This window comes from Varroa destructor, unplaced genomic scaffold (genome assembly GCF_002443255.2).
Source record: "Varroa destructor unplaced genomic scaffold, Vdes_3.0 BEIS01000006.1, whole genome shotgun sequence".
Classification (NCBI taxonomy): Eukaryota; Metazoa; Arthropoda; class Arachnida; order Mesostigmata; family Varroidae; genus Varroa; species Varroa destructor.
The window spans coordinates 11,115,173-11,134,090 of NW_019211459.1; the positions used below are offsets into that span (position 1 = coordinate 11,115,173).

At 41.1% G+C, this 18,918-nt stretch overlaps 1 protein-coding gene and 1 long non-coding RNA gene across 4 annotated transcripts; one reads left to right on the forward strand and one right to left on the reverse strand.

Moving 5' to 3' along the window:
* Positions 1-408: 408 nt before the first annotated feature.
* 14-3-3epsilon (tyrosine 3-monooxygenase/tryptophan 5-monooxygenase activation protein epsilon) lies at positions 409-13,316 on the forward strand. 2 transcript variants are annotated; one of them, XM_086973855.1, is made up of 7 exons: positions 409-1,342; positions 4,204-4,269; positions 7,884-8,026; positions 8,229-8,364; positions 10,810-11,001; positions 11,569-11,751; positions 12,086-13,316. In XM_086973855.1, the coding sequence occupies exons 3-7, from the start codon at positions 7,886-7,888 to the stop codon at positions 12,145-12,147; spliced, it is 714 nt and encodes a 237-aa protein (XP_086829981.1). In that variant the 5' UTR covers positions 409-1,342; positions 4,204-4,269; positions 7,884-7,885; the 3' UTR covers positions 12,148-13,316. The 2 variants fall into 2 exon arrangements, with proteins under 2 accessions (XP_086829981.1, XP_022666048.1); XM_022810313.2 differs by lacking the exon at positions 4,204-4,269 and having other exon boundaries at positions 411-1,342.
* LOC111252430 (uncharacterized) lies at positions 13,098-18,870 on the reverse strand. Of its 2 annotated transcripts, none has more exons than XR_002674196.2 (3): positions 18,720-18,870; positions 16,885-17,246; positions 13,098-15,358 (listed from the first exon to the last, which is right to left on the reverse strand). It is a non-coding gene; the product is annotated as an uncharacterized LOC111252430 (long non-coding RNA). The 2 variants fall into 2 exon arrangements; XR_015316267.1 differs by having other exon boundaries at positions 16,876-17,246; positions 18,720-18,869.
* Positions 18,871-18,918: the final 48 nt, after the last annotated feature.

An 18,918-nucleotide genomic window follows, 5' to 3' on the forward strand; every position in this document is an offset into this window, starting at 1 on the left:
TTGCTGCTGCTGCTACTGCTGGCGCCGCTGCTGCGGCCACCGTCTGCTCTCGACACGCCGGCGTCCCTCGTGTGGCTGCCGCTGTCCGCCCCACTGATGTTGGTGCCACTGTGAGCGAAACGAGGAGACAAACAGACGACGAAACGAGAGGCGACGACGACAAGCCACTAGCAATTGGGCCAGCGAGAGATTAGCGAAGACTAGGCACAACGACGGTGCGGCGGATCCCGCCAACAGCTAGAAACAGCAGCGACAGCAGCGGCCTGCCGCAAACAAGGCGGTCGCCAGCGACAGCTAGCGATGATCGAGCAGCTAGCCTGAGTGAGTTGGGAGTGCGCGTCGTCGGCAGCCTTGCTAGATACACGAATCCTGACATAGACAGCGGCACGGCAAAAGCTAGCGACTGCAGTTAGCCCCAGCAGTAGTGGCAGTAAGTGGCGAGCTTAGGTGTTGGTGACTGTGGCGTACTATCCTGATGCTGCTGATGCCGATGCAGGCGATCGTGGTGGGTTCGTTAAGTTGGTTAAAGATATTTGATTGTCGAGAAGGCGGCGACGGCAGCAGCAGCAGCAGCACGGAGTTCGCGGCGTTGTTGTGAGCTTGCAAGCATCCGAGTTTTGCGCTGTTACTACGCCGTTCGTGGTACGCTGACGGTGGTGTGCGATTCCGTTTGTGGTTTGCATCGCCTTGGTCCGTTCGCCCATTTGGCCGCTCGTCGTGTGAGTAGTCTGCCCCGGCGGTTGACGCAGCGTGTTGGCGTGCGAGGCGAGTCAGCCGCACCAGTTCCATTCTCGCATTTTCATCATATTCGCCGTCGTCGTCGTCAACACCGTCACCGTCACCTGCCCGGCGGAATTTGCAACCCTTGAGAAACAGCAGCAGCAACAGCAGAAATTGCAGTTGTAGTAGTAGTAGTAGTGGTGATTTGCAGCAGCGGCAGTAACAAAGAGCGTATGGTGTGGTATAAGCGGGAGGCATTGCAGCTAATGCAATCCTGTCGTTTGTACTGTTAACGGTTTGGTAAACACCAATCATCGGTTGTGCTATACAGGCAAATTGCGACTAGGCAGCATTCGCTTGTAATAGAAATTTGATTGTTCGTGGTGACCAGCGCAGTTTTCGTCATTGTGTGATCGTTTGCTTAACCGGCTGTTTCCGTCACCACCGTTGCCGGACAACCCCAAAACGCCGGTGTGCACTATACAGCGTCAGTGAGCGAAATCGATAAAGAGGCAGGACCAGTAGCAGTAAATACATACACAAAATATACGTGAAGAGATGGCCGAACGCGAGGACAACGTCTACAGGGCCAAGCTTGCCGAGCAGGCCGAGCGGTACGACGGTTAGTACAAGTATCAACAAGGAGCCGTATCACCCATTAGGATAGGTAGCCAAACAGAAATAACAACAGGGACATAAGTTAGCTCACATTTCTCTGATCATACGTTCAGCCTAGTATAACTAGAACGATTAGAAACGTGATAATGGAAAAAATGATAGTCATGTTGACTAAATTATGATCAAGCTAGGTTACGCTCCAGAATAACATTGAGCAATTATGTTAGGTTGAATGTGTAGTTAATTGTAATACTATGCGATTAGACCGTGATCGGATGTAGTATCTATTATATCAGAGGTGTCCATTATCGATAAACAGCTAGTTAATCATAAAAATAGTTATAGATGCCCTATTTACATAGCTCAGCGTGCACTTTTCCATCGGATACCTTCCCGGCTCTTTAGTGGCTGAATGGGTGCGACTCCGTAAGCGTGTTACGTCGACCTCGTGCGCGTCTTCGAAGTTCAACTAACATTTTCCGTAATGGACATAAAAAATAAGCATTACAACACGCAGCCGGTGGTACCAGTAACCGGCCAGTGGCACAAACTAGACGGCGAAAAAAGCAATTCGGTCGTTGTGAACAACAACAGCCAGCATCAATGGCAGCTTTGGTAACAGCCCAGCATGGAGTGAGGTCGATGTCAGTTAACCGAGGTCCTCCTGCAGGTTGCTTCGTTACGTCGCTGGACCAACAGAGCAGATGTTAGCTTGAATCTACCCTCCTTTTTGAGCGCTGCGGCAAACAGAAAGCCTTGCCGCAATGGAGGGCTGCTCAGTCGTAAGGCTGATCATATAGAACAGACTTGGCAGACGGAGAGGAAATGGAATTGGGATTAGAAATGTGTATGTAGATTCGTAGAAAAATTGAGTGGTTCGCGATTACCAAAGTTTAAATGAGAATTTTCGGTAGTCACTGTGCGCCTTCGGCAAAACCTAGAAACCAGCACGGGAGGATGGCAGACGGTGAGACAGGATGCATATAATGGTTGGACTATAAAGAAAATTGCGAAATGTTACCCTTTTTCTACCTCTGCCATCACTGCTTCTTTATCTTTTAACAAATGTTTTTGATATCGATGTTGTGTCTGTTAGCTTCCACTCCCCTCACCCTTAACCGATCATCAGAAACGTGACAGAGGTTGTCACAACAAGCAGAATCCTAACTAGCCAACTTGCTGTGATTATTCATAACTACCATTATCACCAATACATAATTCACGCGAATCTACTAGTGCCGGTGTTTAATACGAAGTTGTAACAGCAACATAGCGTGTTTTTCTTAAGCGTGAGCAACTGTTTCCCGTCCACTATCCGCTAACGCAATCGTTATGCAGCCGTTGATGTACTTGCTCGTTCAGCAGCCGACACTCTCATATCTGCTGGCGCGCCGTTGGTTCGTTTGGTTTCATTCGGTTCGGGTGACAGTTGGCCGATTCGATTTGTCGCCTCTCTGTAATACCAGCAACAAGGTGCCGGTAAGCAATGTGGTAATCGCCAGTTGCTTGGCAGCTACCGACCTCGCTGTCCTCGTTTGTGGTAGAATCAGAAGGAGCGGCAGCGCAGGTGTATATTTTAGAACTACCATTGCTACGATAACTAATGTAGGGTTAATAATTCATCACTGAGGGCATCGCCGGCATCTGCCGTTGCCCCGTCGCCGTCACAGTCCGATGATCGCCGATTTTGTCGTCTTTGCCGCTACCGCAGCGGTGCTAACTATTGCTGTCGACGCGTCGCCGTAATTCTGCTGCTGCCTTTGGCCTCATATTTATGCCACGGTACCCAATCCACCGGTCGCCATGCCACTACGCTGCTGTTATGGCCCTGATCTCGTGCGCGGTTCCGTTTCAGTGTCTTCTGCCGATATCCATGCCCGGCTCAAAAAACGAGTAGTCTACTGAGGAAAGCTAGTGGATACCAGTAAATAGTGGCTAAAAGTAGCAAGGGTATCACTTGCAAATGGTGCTTGCAGCAGGTCGTCGTTATGGGAGGCGCCGCCGGAATCATAGCAGCAATAACATCTATGCACTGATGTAGTTAAACGGAGTGAAGGAGAGTATACATACATAACGTGGACTTAAAAGATATCCATTATGCAACCATATTAGCCAACGGTAATTGATGCCAGCAGACGGCTCTGCTCCTCGTAGCTCTCAACGATTGCGTACCGCTGAATGAATGGCTTTGGTTGGCGCGTATTTTGCGCAGTTTTTTTGCTTCGGTTGTTTCTTTTGATATTTTGGAAACAAGACGTCCGTCTATTTACATCATGCGGATGTTGTTTGAAGATTTCCTGTTTCCTGCTCGCTTGCGTGCTTTTTGTTGGATATACGTACATTACCGCTAGCACTTTTGTTAGCTGATTCGAGGAATTGCTAAAGATTCGATGCAGTTTCGCCGTTAAGGACTTTTAGGTCTTGTTGTGTTTGTTGTCAGCTCCCGTTGTGTGTAGGGGCCCGCATTAATGTGCCGGTATGCTTACTAATTTTTATTGTCTGACCAGGCTTTAAATTCTTCAAATTACAATAAATTTATAAAAACATGCAAGAGAACTCGCACCGACTTCAAAATCCGAATTGCTATAACATAGATTGCTGCAAAAAGTCCCCCAAGGTGATCAGGGATCAAGTCGCCTTACCTCATTCTTTTTCAACCTGGCTTTTGTCCACGCCATACAATAAGGACATCTTCAACAGTTGGGCACCCTCTGTGCAAACAACATCCTTAGTTTATTTGAGGTCGTGGCTGGTCCCGTCGGCCTGCTGAACTGACAGCGCTTTCACAAAGATACAGGTTGTGCCGTACTTCTGTTACAGACTTGTTATCACGTTATGCTATTGAATTTCTGTTTTCTATTTCAGGAACTGCTTGTACTTCGACAGTGTGACATGGCATGGCATGGTATTCGCATCACCGAAACCAATAAAGTTAGCTGACTCCTTATAGTTGCGTTGAATACTGCAGTTAGTGACGACTGAGTCACAAATTAGCAATTGTTCGCCTTAGTTACATTACATCAATACGTGTATCCGCACTTTCTATGCCAACAGCTGACTATTTGTCCATCATTTGTTTCTATGTTGTATAACCGTATCGCCAACAGTAATGGGTCCGCTCTAGCAGGATACATATATACGCCGGTCGGCGCTGTTGTTACTGTCACCACTGCAGCTCTTATCACCGTCGCTGCCGGCAAGTTGCATCTCACCATGAACATCACAGCCACCCGCTGCTCTTGTTGCTCGCTTCCTTTTCGTTCTACTCTGCATCAGCCCTTTAATAGCCGCCGTTTGTGGGGGTGGAGTTGTTCCGCTACGGCTCTTTCTAATGCTGTAAGCGTTGCTGCCACTGACGCTGCTGCTGTGCCTGCAATAGTTAAGCAACTGGCAGCACGGTTGTTTTTGTTGTCGTTGTTGTGTCTGAAGAGTCCCGGCAACGCTAGCAGCAGCGGAAACAGGATAGTGCCGCTCCAACTTTGCAGTGCCGAGGCGCCAGTGCCCGTCGTGGTGATGCCGGTTTGAGGCGGTCACCTCATGGCTAGCCTGCGAAGGAGCTTGACTATAAGCGGCAGAGAGCGGCACCAGCCTAAGGGGCTTTCTGTACACTGTCGTTGTTATCCCTCTTTGTTCGTACGCAGTAGACATAGAGCGTTCGTAAGGAAATATTTTCTTATATAGCATTAAGCGAATGAATGGGCGTCGCAGCATTAGTAAGAAAGTTTGGCTGGCGTATATATATATATAGAGCACGCAGTTAAACGAACGAACGGCGTGATTTGGGTTAATTAATTAGTCAGAGAAATGAAGCAATTGTTATCGCTGCAGGAAGACAGAAAGAAAGGGAGTGAAAGAAGGGAGAGTTCATTCATCGATTCAATGGAGACTAGCCGCAGCGGTATCAAAGACGTACGCAACTTTAATAGACCAGAATAAGTGAATCTCAGTGATCGGTGTTGAAATGAGCCGCTACATTATTGAGCAGTTAAACAAGCAAGCTAAGCGATGAAATAGTCACGAAGAATCAGGAAAGAAGAAGACAGAAACCAAGTTAATGAATACGTTTATTTAGTACCTGTTAGCTATAATCGGGCAGTTTTTTGCGTAGGAGCCGAGATTGGGTGGGATTTTGGAACGAATGCAAGACAAAAAAACATGAAGCTAGACTTCTAGAAGTCTTTTTATCGCGGTCATGCGAAAAACAACGCATCAACGACCGGCAGAATAAATGTAACAAATTCTAAAAAATTGAAATGTAATTTATTACTAAAAAACATTATCAGAGTCGTATAATCGGCCAATTATGTTATTTTTTTTAAAGAACATTTGATGAATATTCGAATCACTATTGGCCAGAGAGAGATTATTCTATTGTCGAATGTTTTTTCATTGTGGTTTAACTTTGAAGCAGTCGGCGTCCGAACACTTGCCAAGCTTTTTTGCTTGGCAATATTTCTCTTCGTTTAACTAAACTGTCCCGTCATTCTTTTTTGATTATGGTATGCCCATACGATTCAGGCCATGAATACAATTCTGTTTAACGAAGCAGACCTTCACGTTTTTAAATAAAAACGCGGAAGTCTGCTTCGTCAGCCTTAACTTGCATTCTCCGAAGCTGATATTTACATAGATACAGCTGGATTTTGTAGCACTCCGTAACTGTCACCGATGGCCAGCATTCCGTCAGGAATCAGTTGTCCCCTGTTGCTCTCCGTCAGCCTGCTGCACTGATTATTAGGCCATATCTATTGGTATCTCAGTCGCAGTCGTAGTTCGTGTTGCTATTGTTATTATTGTAGTCCACTACGGAGTCCATCTTCGCTGGCGCCGATCGACACTCCAGTGCTATGCAATCCTTGGCACGCAATATCTATATTATTATATAGTTCTACTGTTATCCGTAACGAGCGCAAGGGCGTCAGTGCCAATGCCATCAGTGAGCCGCTCTCTGAACTTGCACCACCTCTGCGGCGAGTCTGGCTGTTAATTTCACCAGCTTACCACCGTGGTCAGCCATTGGCGCTCCAGTTTCAAATTCGCGGATCATGACGTTTTTAACATTACCGGGAAAACGAGGAAGGGATTTGATGTATTGCTAATTATATCACTGTCTGATGTTAAAATTCAGGTGAGAATGACAGGTCGTTGTGGATGAGTGGGTGTCTGACTCAAGCAATGGGGAGTAAACAATGTCAATTAACTAAGGAGATGTTGATATTGTTACCGTTTAATGTTCTAATTAGAGTGCTGGTTGTTCAGTTACTATTATTATTATTTTATATACAATTTTATTGAACGTATGGTCAGATTCAAAGTGAGCCATAACGTTCATATTATTTTTGATTCAATAAAAATTGTCCTGTGATTATCATGAGAAAGGTGCTTTATGACGACATTCTGACTGTTCGGGACTGCTCAGAAAACGATGTCTTTATGAAGGTACCGAATTCTGCATGAATGACATGTACCCCAACTATCTATATCCCAAACGATTCATTTCTGAGCATAGTGAAAAATTACGAGCTTCAGCGGCTAGAAAAACGCAGACAAGGTTACGTGTCTATCTGTCTGTCTGTCTATATGCTTGTTCGCACGGGTGTTTTGTTCGACATAACAGTGCGAACGGTAGAAAGGTAGACACGTGTCATTTGACAAAGAGCCCTCCGTAGGTTCACCAATCCATAATATCTATTGTGGCAACACTTTCCTATAGAAGCATCGCCGGCAGCAACTCCAATAACGGAAGTGCCGAGCGCTGCATATATAAATGTACTGCTGCTGGCGTTGCTGGTTAATCATTTAGTGCATCACCAAATGAGGTGTCTGTTACTGAATCGATAATTATGAAGTAGACAAAGCATTTTCGCCGCACGCTAAAACTGCACACAGATCCATAGAACGTGTGGATTCGGTGCGTGGCACGATTGCGTTGAAAGGCAGAGAAGCAGAGATCTCCAGGAACGAGTATCTAGAGATATTCAGACTTAAATAATTTCGCATTTTTATGGGTGTGGTATAAGAATTTAGTAAATTTCACTAGTTTTCCTCAAGTCGCCACAGCGTTTGCTCTCTTGGGCCGACTCTAATAACAAGCAGCCGTATATGACTATATGAGTTTGTTACAAAATGACAGGAAGTAGGCATATGCTTTGAGCCTTCCAATAGTGTTTCTAAAAAGATTAGCCAACGGTATTGGCAGATCTGTAGGCTAATGGTGACTAAAGAGTTTGTTGGCGTTTAGTACAATTCGGAGAAAGAGCTCTGTGTATATTATAGCTATGATGTCATTGTATTCCACTGACGTGCTTACACGTATCTGCGGGACGACTGATAATTAGCTTTATTAGATTGTTATTAATAAGAGTAGATAGCCATTTGTGTGATAATTGTTCAAGTGCTGTTCTTAAATGCATAAGTAGACCTAAGTCTTGAAGTCTGCTTGATGGATGTGTTTACGCTATAATGTGTTTAATTAAATTATTTGCAATTCACCGGTACCGGCTAAGAGGTAAACACAAATGATTATTACTCTTTTTTTTTTGCAGAGATGGTCGAGTGCATGAAGCAGGTGGCTTCACTTGACGTCGAGCTTACCGTTGAGGAGCGCAACCTCCTATCGGTCGCATACAAGAATGTAATTGGAGCACGCAGAGCCTCGTGGAGAATCATTTCTTCAATCGAGCAAAAGGTGAGTAGTCAATGACGACTTTATTTTGATTGCGTTGATTAGTAGGCCATTTTCTTTACCAATATGTTTAAATTGTATGTGCTCATAATTTATTCAACCAATTTTTTTTCTATGGGACGTGATCATATAAAAAAAAACGATCGTATACCCTGCCTTATACATTGCGGTGGAATGTTTCTATTATTATTACGTGATATTTCAGGAAGAAAACAAAGGCGGCGAGACACGTCTTGGCATGATCAAGGACTACCGTGTCCAGGTTGAACAGGAGCTGCGGGGCATCTGTGACGATATTCTGGCCGTCCTTGATAAACATCTTATTCCAACAGCTTCTACCGGTGAGTGTAGACAAAACTTAAGTTTTCATGTGTAGCTATGGATATCAATGATGATCTCTTAGAACAGGAGAACATGCTGCAAATATTCCAATAGCACTATAATAATTCCAATAACCGAATGGATGGCCGAATTACGTAGGTAAACTTTTTTCGAAACAAAAATATTTCGTATTCATCATATCTGGCTTATCATCATGCGAAAAGCACAATATTTGTATTACAAGAAACATTATCTACGATCTGTACGTTATTATTGGTGCTTTGACTGTTAGTCAGCTTAATGTTGACGATATTAAATAAAATCTGCGGAATGAAATGCTACAAAGCTACAGTATATGTCTGTTAAAGAAAAACCTTACCATACATACTATGCTCTCACCAGACTGGTAAATATCTGGTCAATCATTTAAAAGATTGACTCCTGTTTGAAGTATTAATCGAACTGGCAGAGAATTCGTTGGAGAATGTATGTCGGTGAGAATTACGTATTTGATATATAAATTTTGATGAAAAGCTAAACAGATTAAAGCAATAAATGCATATTTACTTAGTTTATGGTCCTTCCGCGCTCCTTCAGAGTTAAGCATCAAATTAAATAGATATTATCAGCTTCGAGCTAGTGGTGGTTTAACACTACCATCCAGAACAAACCGCTCGACCCAACCCAGCTTTTAGTGCGGCAGATTGTTGTAGTACAAGGCGCGAACCGTTTGCATCATGGCTCATCATCTAGTTTCACGGCCTGATAGAGCAACCAAACACGTGCCTGCCAAACCGATTGTCACAGCAAGATAACGTTTATCCATAGAGTTTGTAGAGATTTCACACCCAAAAATGTTTGATGGAAAATTAAATAACAGAGATAATAACAGAAATAACAGAAATGCCTGTTATTAAGTCCACACTGTAGTGCCCTCGAAATGTCGCTACAAACCTGCCGAGGTAACGCAAGGCTTGCGTGGCCCCACTTAACGACAAAGTGTGGTTCGTGGCTTTTGCTTAAACTATTGTGTAATCATGACAATCGTCCGTGATAATGCTGATTTATTGCAATAATGAGCTTACATACTTAAGCTACGGATCCTTTGGCCTAAAGGCAGTGAAAATGGAGAATTTGGTTTATAGCTTGGCATAATTTTTCCCTGACAAACAAACCCAGTGTCATTCTAACCCATAAACATGCGATGAGTAAATGATGCTGAAAAAATGATTGCCTAAACAATCGCTTACGACATCGTCATAACCACATACACCACGTGCACTCACTTTCGACTCATGACTTATCTAACATGTTTTCCGCCTGCAGCAGCATCACTACAGCCCCATGGCAGTGCACGCTTCACGTCCCTGCCTAAGTAACATCAACTTCAGTAAAACTGCAATCATTGCTGCACGTCAGACATTAATGAGCTTGCAACAACGACTGATTTACTTTCAACTATAACATCGTCAATTACAGAGATATACTGCACTACTTTAATCGCGAGTCAAAAAACACGTATCGATAGCCCAGGATTTTATTTTCGATTTGACACTATGATAATGAAGCTCGTTAGCCAGCTGCCGCGATGCCAAGCATCTAAATGATTCCCGCAACTTTAACGTCCCAAGGAGTGGACTTGTTCTTGTATCGACGTAACAAGCGGGAAATTCTGCTATAGCTTTTAGTACGAATTTCAGATAATCGGTTGGCTAGTCTCTGTCCCCGTTCATGGCATGCGATCACCCCCTATCGTTCGCTCCCTCAACTTAGTCAAATCTAATAGTAGATTTATAGCAATTATGTTGTTATAGTGTGGTTTGTTCTGTGAAATGAAATTGTTGTTATAATATGATAGGAAGTGTGTAGCTGTGGAGGAGTACTTTTCTTGCGTGTGCGTAGCCCCTCAGATAGGTACCTGTTAGATCGTTTGCAAGAACATCTAAAATATAGTTTTCAAAATATTAATCGAATTGACACCTAATACGTCTGAAGGTTTGCGGGGCTATATGGTGTATTATACTTACCGACTCTGGTTTAAAATAATGGGAATTTATTTAACAGGACGGCATTTGCGTACCTTACGGATAAATAAGGAGGAATTACAGACTAAGCTTTATTGTAATTATTTACCGCATGTAAATAAAGTTTCGACTATCTTGAATAAAACTAAAAGGTTGGTCGATGGCTGTTGCCTGCAAAAACAACTCCATTCTGCCTACAATCTACTTATGATCTTTGCTAACTAGTGCCATCCGTCTAAATAGGTTTGCTGCAGGTACTATCCATTTTATATTTAACTGAGGGCTGACCACGAACCCGAAATCCGTTAACTAGTCATGGTGGTGCCTTTGTTGTTGTGACCCTTAGTAAGTTTATTCTTATTTGGCTGCTTCTGAAAGTTTGAAGCAGCCTATACGGAACTGTACTAACGAGCAGCATTATGCACATCGTGTTTATTTCAGGAGAAAGTAAAGTTTTCTATTATAAGATGAAGGGTGATTACCATCGTTATTTGGCTGAATTTGCCACGGGCAACGACCGAAAGGACGCAGCAGAGTGCTCATTGGCGGCTTACAAGTCAGCCTCAGATATTGCCACATCAGAGCTACCTCCAACCCATCCGATTCGTTTAGGTCTTGCGCTGAACTTTTCCGGTGAGCAAAGATTTGCACAAATATTTTTGGGACTAAATAATATGCTTTTTTCTTGGCTGACTTTCGTACCAAACTATCTTACAAGTTTCGAGTTCTGGAGTTTCGCTAGATATTACTACGAATGCCGGAAAATGTAATCTATAAAGATCATTTGTTTTCGAGCCAGTCTACGAATATATTATTGTTGACTAAAGCACTGTGAAGTATTTTAGAACGCGCGTCATATGCAACTTGGAGAGAAAAGAGACTTTTTTTTTTATTTAAAGAAATGCATCCACCGTCGTGATGTGGTATCTGTTATTTGTATAATCGAGAAGGTTTGTCGTTTAAAGCCATACATTCTTCCTCAATAAAAGGTGTTTTTCACTCGTGTTCATTCCTTAAAGGTGTTCCATAGTTGTCAAAGGCGATATCTGTGCACTGCAACATCTTTTTACTGTCAAAGCCTGGAACACACAAAAGTAATACGAGCACTGATTGTGATACTTCACTACCAGTCGAACAGTGATTCCTTAAACAAGCGATTGGCTCACTAAGCACTAATCGCGTAATCTCATTCCCTTCCAGTATTTTATTACGAGATCATGAACTCGCCGGACCGTGCCTGCCGATTGGCCAAGGCCGCATTCGATGATGCCATCGCTGAGCTGGACACCCTATCTGAAGAATCGTACAAAGACTCGACGCTCATTATGCAGCTCCTGCGAGACAACCTTACGTTATGGACGTCTGACATGCAGCATGAATCTGGTACGTAGTCCCCGTCACTCGAAAAGGACAAAAGATTGTATCAAGGACATCGTAGAGTTCCATGAGAGCGGCTTCAAATTAAGCTTTGCGAAAGACGACGAGTCATTCGAGTCGTAACAATGCAAGCACTGAGAATAATGGCATGATAACATTTTTACCAATGTGGCTCGCTGACAGTTATTGCGTAGAGCGTCACTGTTTACAAGACGAAACATTCTGTTCACTATATATATATATATATATATATACATATATATACACTTCCCCAAATACATCGATGAGCAGCTGCTTTACAGAGCCTGCCTAACTAAAAATATTTTGGACCGTCTTGCAGGCGAAGGCGCAGAGGGTACAAAGGACGAATCAAGTGAAGAAAAAAAGGAGGAAGCTTCATAATTGAAGCACTTTGTGAGGGACAGTATCTATCCATTATAATAATCATACGACACAAAATGATGAAGATAAAGGAAGATATACAGTGACGACAGCAACAACAACAATTAAAGCAATGGCAACAACAAAACTGGAAACAACAAGCAACAATATATATCCATATACCTACGTAACACACAAGAATATAAGAATAATGAAGAAAGCGATAGTATAACTACACCAAGAGCAACAACAGAAGTCTATATATATGATATAGATATAAATATAAATGTAAGCAAAAAATATACTAGAAAGAGAGAAAGGGAAAAGCAAAGAACAGAACAAACGATGGGCTCGCTTACGACACAACCATAATAAGAGCAGCCGCATCAACAACACCAAACATAAAACAAACGGTATAACGCAACAGCTTCATGAAGGAAATGTAATCTTAGAAGCGGGAAGATGAGTCGTATAGAACTAGGCGAAAATAAGAAATAATGTCAAGATCGGGAGGATGTTACAATATCGCGATTCAAGGTCGCCAAAACCTCATAAATATTGCTTCGGTCATCGATAGAACCGCTCATCCAGAAGATCAACAGTGACAACGGAAGAACGGTTTAAGCCGATAATTGTTTCTTGTAAACAAGAACGCCCCCGGAAAAGCTAGCTTCTCCAGAATCAGCAACTAATGAAGGTCTGTGTGGCTTTCGCTACCTAGGCTCGGAACACGTTGGGTTTATCTCTGAAGAACTACACCGAATTGACATTATTTAATTGAGACTAAAAGTTGGAGCGCCTATCGCCACTGCAAATAACAGTCGCTGTGTAAGAACGACGTATGCGTCAACTAACTACCTAATAATGGTGATTTTGTGGCCTACTTCTACAGCTAATCTAATCTTACCTACTTCTGCTAATACTACTGTTACTAGTATTATTGACTGACTTGATAGTGACAACACTTGATAAACTCTGATTAATTATTGATGACCATTTATACAATACATGATGAATATTCTATAATATATGCGACCGACGACTGTTCCACTCAAAAACCGCCAACCATCTCCATGAGCAGCCATAAATGTTCCACGTACCTACCACCGATTTTTCACCGAACCTACAACAAAAACGTTTAGGGATTCTATAATAATAAAAGTATGCTAATAATGATATTATAATGAGGATCTGAAGGAATAATCATTATTATTAATCAAGTGCACCCTACAATTGACAATATTACGATGCTTCTCATGATCATTGTTATTATTTAACAATAAAGACAGGCAAAATGACAAGTAACTTTATCACAATAGCTATTGATATGTTGATGATGCCACGCGAATGCATATCTATATATATTTAGTACAGTGGAATACTGCCGCTGATCTTTTAAGCGTGAATTGTGTCAGGCTGAATAGGTGCGCATTTACTTTATGTTGATGGTGTTTCGTTGTCGACACGTGACCATACGACCACGTCGTATTGCAAACAACAACGTCCTCTCTCGATAAAGAACTATTATAGTAAAAAGGTATGGATCTGAGGGTATCGATAAAAACATAAGTAACCGGAAACTGCAGTACGAATATAGTAGGCTCACAGCAGTGTCGTCCAGTGTTGTCGAAAACCGATTCTGGTTAAAAATTAGCATTGGTTCTGCACAGTCAAGTCAGTAAGTGCTAATGTGCTGTTCAGACGGGTGAATTGGAATTATGCATGCGTAGTTCGAATCAGATACGAATTATTACTATATCTATTACTTGATTAAAATGCGAGTGATATTAATTATTGAGTAATGATGATGGCGGCAGTTATCATATTAAAAATGGGAACAGTACAACAGACATAGGCGCCTATGATGTACGTGCATTTCTCTGTGCACACTGCAGTGCAGCTGTTCGGTACATTCGATTTGTTGGGATAACGAATCATAAACCAATAATATTGAACATTCGAAGGACGAGCGATACGTTATTCCGGTATCGTTTTGAACAACAATATATATACACACATATACATATTGTATCTGATGAATTCACCTGTGTAGGACGGACAGCTGAGAGAACACACGGAACACACACTGAACGTAAGTGTGCATTCATGCTTGCCATTGTGTTTGTTCTTACTACGTGGTTTTATTCGTGTTGCCTGTTTTTTTATTTATTATTAATATTCATATTATATTCACAATGACGAGCAGACTGATTTTTGCCATTTTTATCGTTGCCATTGCTGAGAAAAAACCGTCTTTTCGCTTAACGACTCATTCACGACGATATATATATACACACACGATCTATATATATATATATATATATATATATATATATATATATATGATCGTGAATAGTATATACACTGTTTATGATAGTGATGATCTATTCTTGATTATATTTGTATTATTCATATAAATCAGATTAGTTCGCCCGTTTCCGAAAAGCCAACAAGTGCAGGGTCAAACACCTAGTTTGCGACTGTTGTGCGAGCACACTCAGACCACTTTTGCATTCATTTTGAAAATAACTATTATTATTATTATTTATTATTATGACTACCACAAGTGTTTTCTTTTTGTTCATACCCATAGAAAGCAAGGATCAAACTTTTTATCCGTCTGTATCGTCTGCGTTGTTCCTGTATATTTCAGTATTCTTTTTTGGTAGATTCGTTTTGTTTTTTTTTGTTTGTTTCATTCAAGAATAGGTGATTATAAAGCCAAAAGATAAGAATTAAGGACATAAATATGCATGCGACGACCGCCAGCTCCTTCAACCGACACCTGCTGGCTCGCTGGTTGCCTATCTATATATATTTAACATTTACATACTCCTGTTTCACGTCAAGATAGCATAGTATTTACTACAATCGATTGACATTACTACTATTATTATTACTGTACTACCGATGAAAAGAATACAATTCCTATATTTTTCATAGTATGATGACCTACTGATATGATATGACTGATTACTGATTGTTTTGTATCTACGATTTTTGTGCTCTATGCGACTTACCGAGAACGCGTTATGAATGGGGTACGCAGCCACATTGAACACTGCTTCTTCGTTGAGTTTAATCATCAGCAACGATAGAAAGAGAGTCGAAAGCCAAATGTCAAGTTGTCACTCTGGGGATCTACTGTCTCGCAGCTTTGGCTGGCCAGAGACACCTTATGAAACAGAAGGGGGGGGGGGGGGGGGCAGACTCCACAAATCTATCCGAGCTCCTGTAAACATTCATATACAGATATAAGGATTTCGTACTATTTCATTTTCAGCGAACAAACAAACCACAATCTTTTCTCTACGAAGACGACGACTATATTATACTATGGACATGTGTTTCGGTCGCGTGCGAAGTATGCATCTCATTGATTTGTCCGTTCGTTCTGTCATTCAGTGATTCAACGTTATCATAATGGCTTTCTTGCACTTAATATCTATAAATATATTGAAAAGAACCTATATATATTCCCTACCCTTTCTTCATCTCAATATAAAAGCTCTTGATGTCCCCATGACGATACTTGATAGTGATGATGTTGAAAACAACATTGATTGGATAACCTAATTACAGAAGTAATAGACACGTACAATATGGTAGACGGATAATGTCGCAATGAGTGTGTGTGAACTGTATGATGGACAGCAAATAATTAATAGGATTGCATCAATAAGTCATAAAGCATATATCGAGAAGGATTTGGCGGTCTTGCCGTTACCTCCACAGGGCCTGGCGCCCTGTGGTTAAAACGTAGTAACAACAACAACAATAATAATAAGCAGAAGAGAAATTATACAATTGTCACTTTTTTTATTTTAATTTAATTTACTACTACTACCACTACTACTACTACTACTACTACTACTACTATTACTACTACTACTGATAAAGCTAATAAATAGCAAATAAAGGTATTGCAAACAAACGCAAGACGACAAATACTTGCATAAAAGTACACTACAAAAACGTTCGATAATAAATGATGCTGATTATGAAGAAAAACACAAATGCCGTAGAAGGAGCAACAAAAACAAGCGAAAGAGGAACAGAAGTGAGAGAAACAAAAAAAATACGAAACAGGCATATAGAACAGCTGAAGAGAAATCTAAGCAGAACAAAAACGATAACCAAAATATGGCACTTAGTACACATCTCTGAGTGACAGAACGATTTCAGTTACTATATCTGTGGGAAGCTAGCTATATGGAAACAGACGTGTTCGATGGGACACGACCCCCAACGTGAGGAGTCGCGCTTGATAATTGGAACATAAGGAGGAATTGTATCTGCGGAAAGAGTCACACCGCGCTGCCATTTCAAAATCAACAACAAAAAGAAACAGCAAAGCAGCAAGCAAGTAACCTTCGATGACTTGGATTATACAGGAAAATTATACACCAACAACAAAAAAAAGCGTTATTTTCATTTTTCTTGGTACAACTAGATATGTATACTACAGATAAATCGAAATCTAAAGTAGAATTTCTTGTGGTTAATATTATTTCTATGTTGAATTTAGACAATCAGATATCTATGATAATCATAGCATTTGATAAGAGTAATTGTAATAGGCAAGGGTTAATATGGGCAGCTGGATCCTATGAGACTAAGGGGCATGGGCTTTATTATGATTCAGGGTGACCAGCTTTTTAGTTATCATATTGAGTGGTTGAATATGAAGCACAACGTAGTGAACATGTAAAACTCCGTCACAGACTTATTTTCAGTTGAAGTACGTACCATTATTACCTGTGATATTCTCATATTTTGATGGTAGTTTATCCCACTGCGGTAGAGGTCTGGGATTATGTTTAGGAAGCCTCAAAAGACGATTTCGACGTTCTGCTAAGATTTAAACCACTTTCCTATTGAGAAGTCGTTGAAATTTTCCTGGGAATAGTTCCTGGCAAGTACAGTGTTAGACTTCGAGCCTCCAACTGTAACTCCTGCACTTGTGTCACCACGGTTCTTGCAGTTTGAGGTCGAGTGTTCTTGTATAATAGAAACGGTTTAGCTCTTTCACTAAAACTGCGGAGTTATTACATTATCTCCTCAAATTGTTGACAGTATATTTTAGCCGTAATCGTCAAACCAGCTAAAGTAAATATCACCTGCACGAAACCACCAAATAGATATCATAAGATTTTGCAGCTGCATATTCGCTTTAGAGTGATATCCTGTCGGTTTTGTTGCAGCTATTTTGTTGCAGCTGTCCACTGATGTGAGGATCTCCAATTATCTTTAAGGATTCATTTTCGTCAAAAGTTGCCATTTGATGCAAAAATGGGTCACTTGTAATCTAAGAGCAAAAATAAGCAAGCAGTACTACGACTCTGTTTTAGATCTTTGTTCAAATCATACGTCATCAGTTGTCGAAGGTGAAGTATAATAGTTTTGAGGTAGAACACTTATCGCATGCAAAATATATACGATGAGCTATCTTCGCCGCCGCGATTCTAAGACGAAATTTATATTTGTAAACCACTGAAGTTTCCAGATTCACCATGTTGGTCCACATGTTGCTTGCAAAAAGCCTAAGAGACGGTATGCGGGCGAAAGTCTCAGTTTTCGAAAAGTATAAGCGCTAGTCAAATATAACAAAAAGTGTACTGAAATATGGCGATGTTATGAACTAGCGCCATTTTGGGGCAACGTACAATAGTGTAGAAATTCACATTAGTTCCTATAAAAATCAATATCGGCATCTACTGACCTTTTCACTGAAAGCCTATGCCGATTTAGTTCTCACTAGACAACCCTCACATGTATACGCAACCTCTATATTAAACATATTTTTGCGAAGCTCACCGCTTTCGAAAAATTGGGGTGAAAGTGTCAGCGGTGGTTCTAGAATGTCCATCTCTAAAGCTGGTAGTCTGGCACTCTTGCCAGTGTCAACAGTTGTATTTATAAAAATAAATTATTATAAGCCTAATCCTAATGTTTGCATTATAAATGAAATTATTTTTTTATTTTTATAAAAAGTGGTGAGCCGAACTGGAACATTGAATTGCAACCACAGTCCACTTTTTTTAATTATGCTATCCAGTAAATATCTGTCCCGGCCTTAGTGGTTACACAATATACATGTTTTTGAAGTCCATCATCATTTTACGATACTGTGCAACATTATAGTAATTTAATGCATGACACTACCTAATACGGAGAAACATGTAACAGCAAATAACGTGCAATCGCTAATAACTATTTTACAAAAATTAATACCCAGCATTTTTAGTGATGCGAAAGTTCTTTAGCGTTTCCAAAATGTCTAATCAAAAATTATTTTAACTATAAACAATGAACATATTTGAACTGATAAGAAATAAAATATAAATTCATAGAAAAATCTCCCCACGATGAATCCCATATACAAACAATTTTGTTCACCAATTACCAAAAAATAACTAGAATACAAACTAAAAATAAATTAAAAAAACTCCCTTCAATTATATTAATTGATGAATTTTGCCCTTCCGTTTTATATCAAACACATCACGTTATGTCATCCCACAAAAATGCTTTTACGAATAACACAATGACGACTAATTAACTAAAACACTTCATGAAGGGCATCCATATACTTTTATGTATGTCTCCTTGAACCGCACGACCTTGCGGCCTTTTAAATTCCGTCCATAAAAGAACCATGAAGAGCGCACACCAACCGAAGAGCCAGCGGCACTTCCAGTCGTCCGGGCAAGCCACGCTGTATTGTATCGCACGCAGCTGTGGTACCACAATTAGCGGTCGGGAGTCCGTCAAAACAGGCCGGGCGCTGAA

Coding starts and splice junctions, on each gene's coding strand:
- 14-3-3epsilon (XM_022810313.2), top strand. CDS start 1,279: ATGGCCGAACGCGAGGACAACGTCTACAGGGCCAAGCTTGCCGAGCAG. Junction 8,027..8,228: donor TTTCTTCAATCGAGCAAAAG/GTGAGTAGTCAA, acceptor GTGATATTTCAG/GAAGAAAACAAAGGCGGCGA. Junction 8,365..10,809: donor TATTCCAACAGCTTCTACCG/GTGAGTGTAGAC, acceptor TGTTTATTTCAG/GAGAAAGTAAAGTTTTCTAT.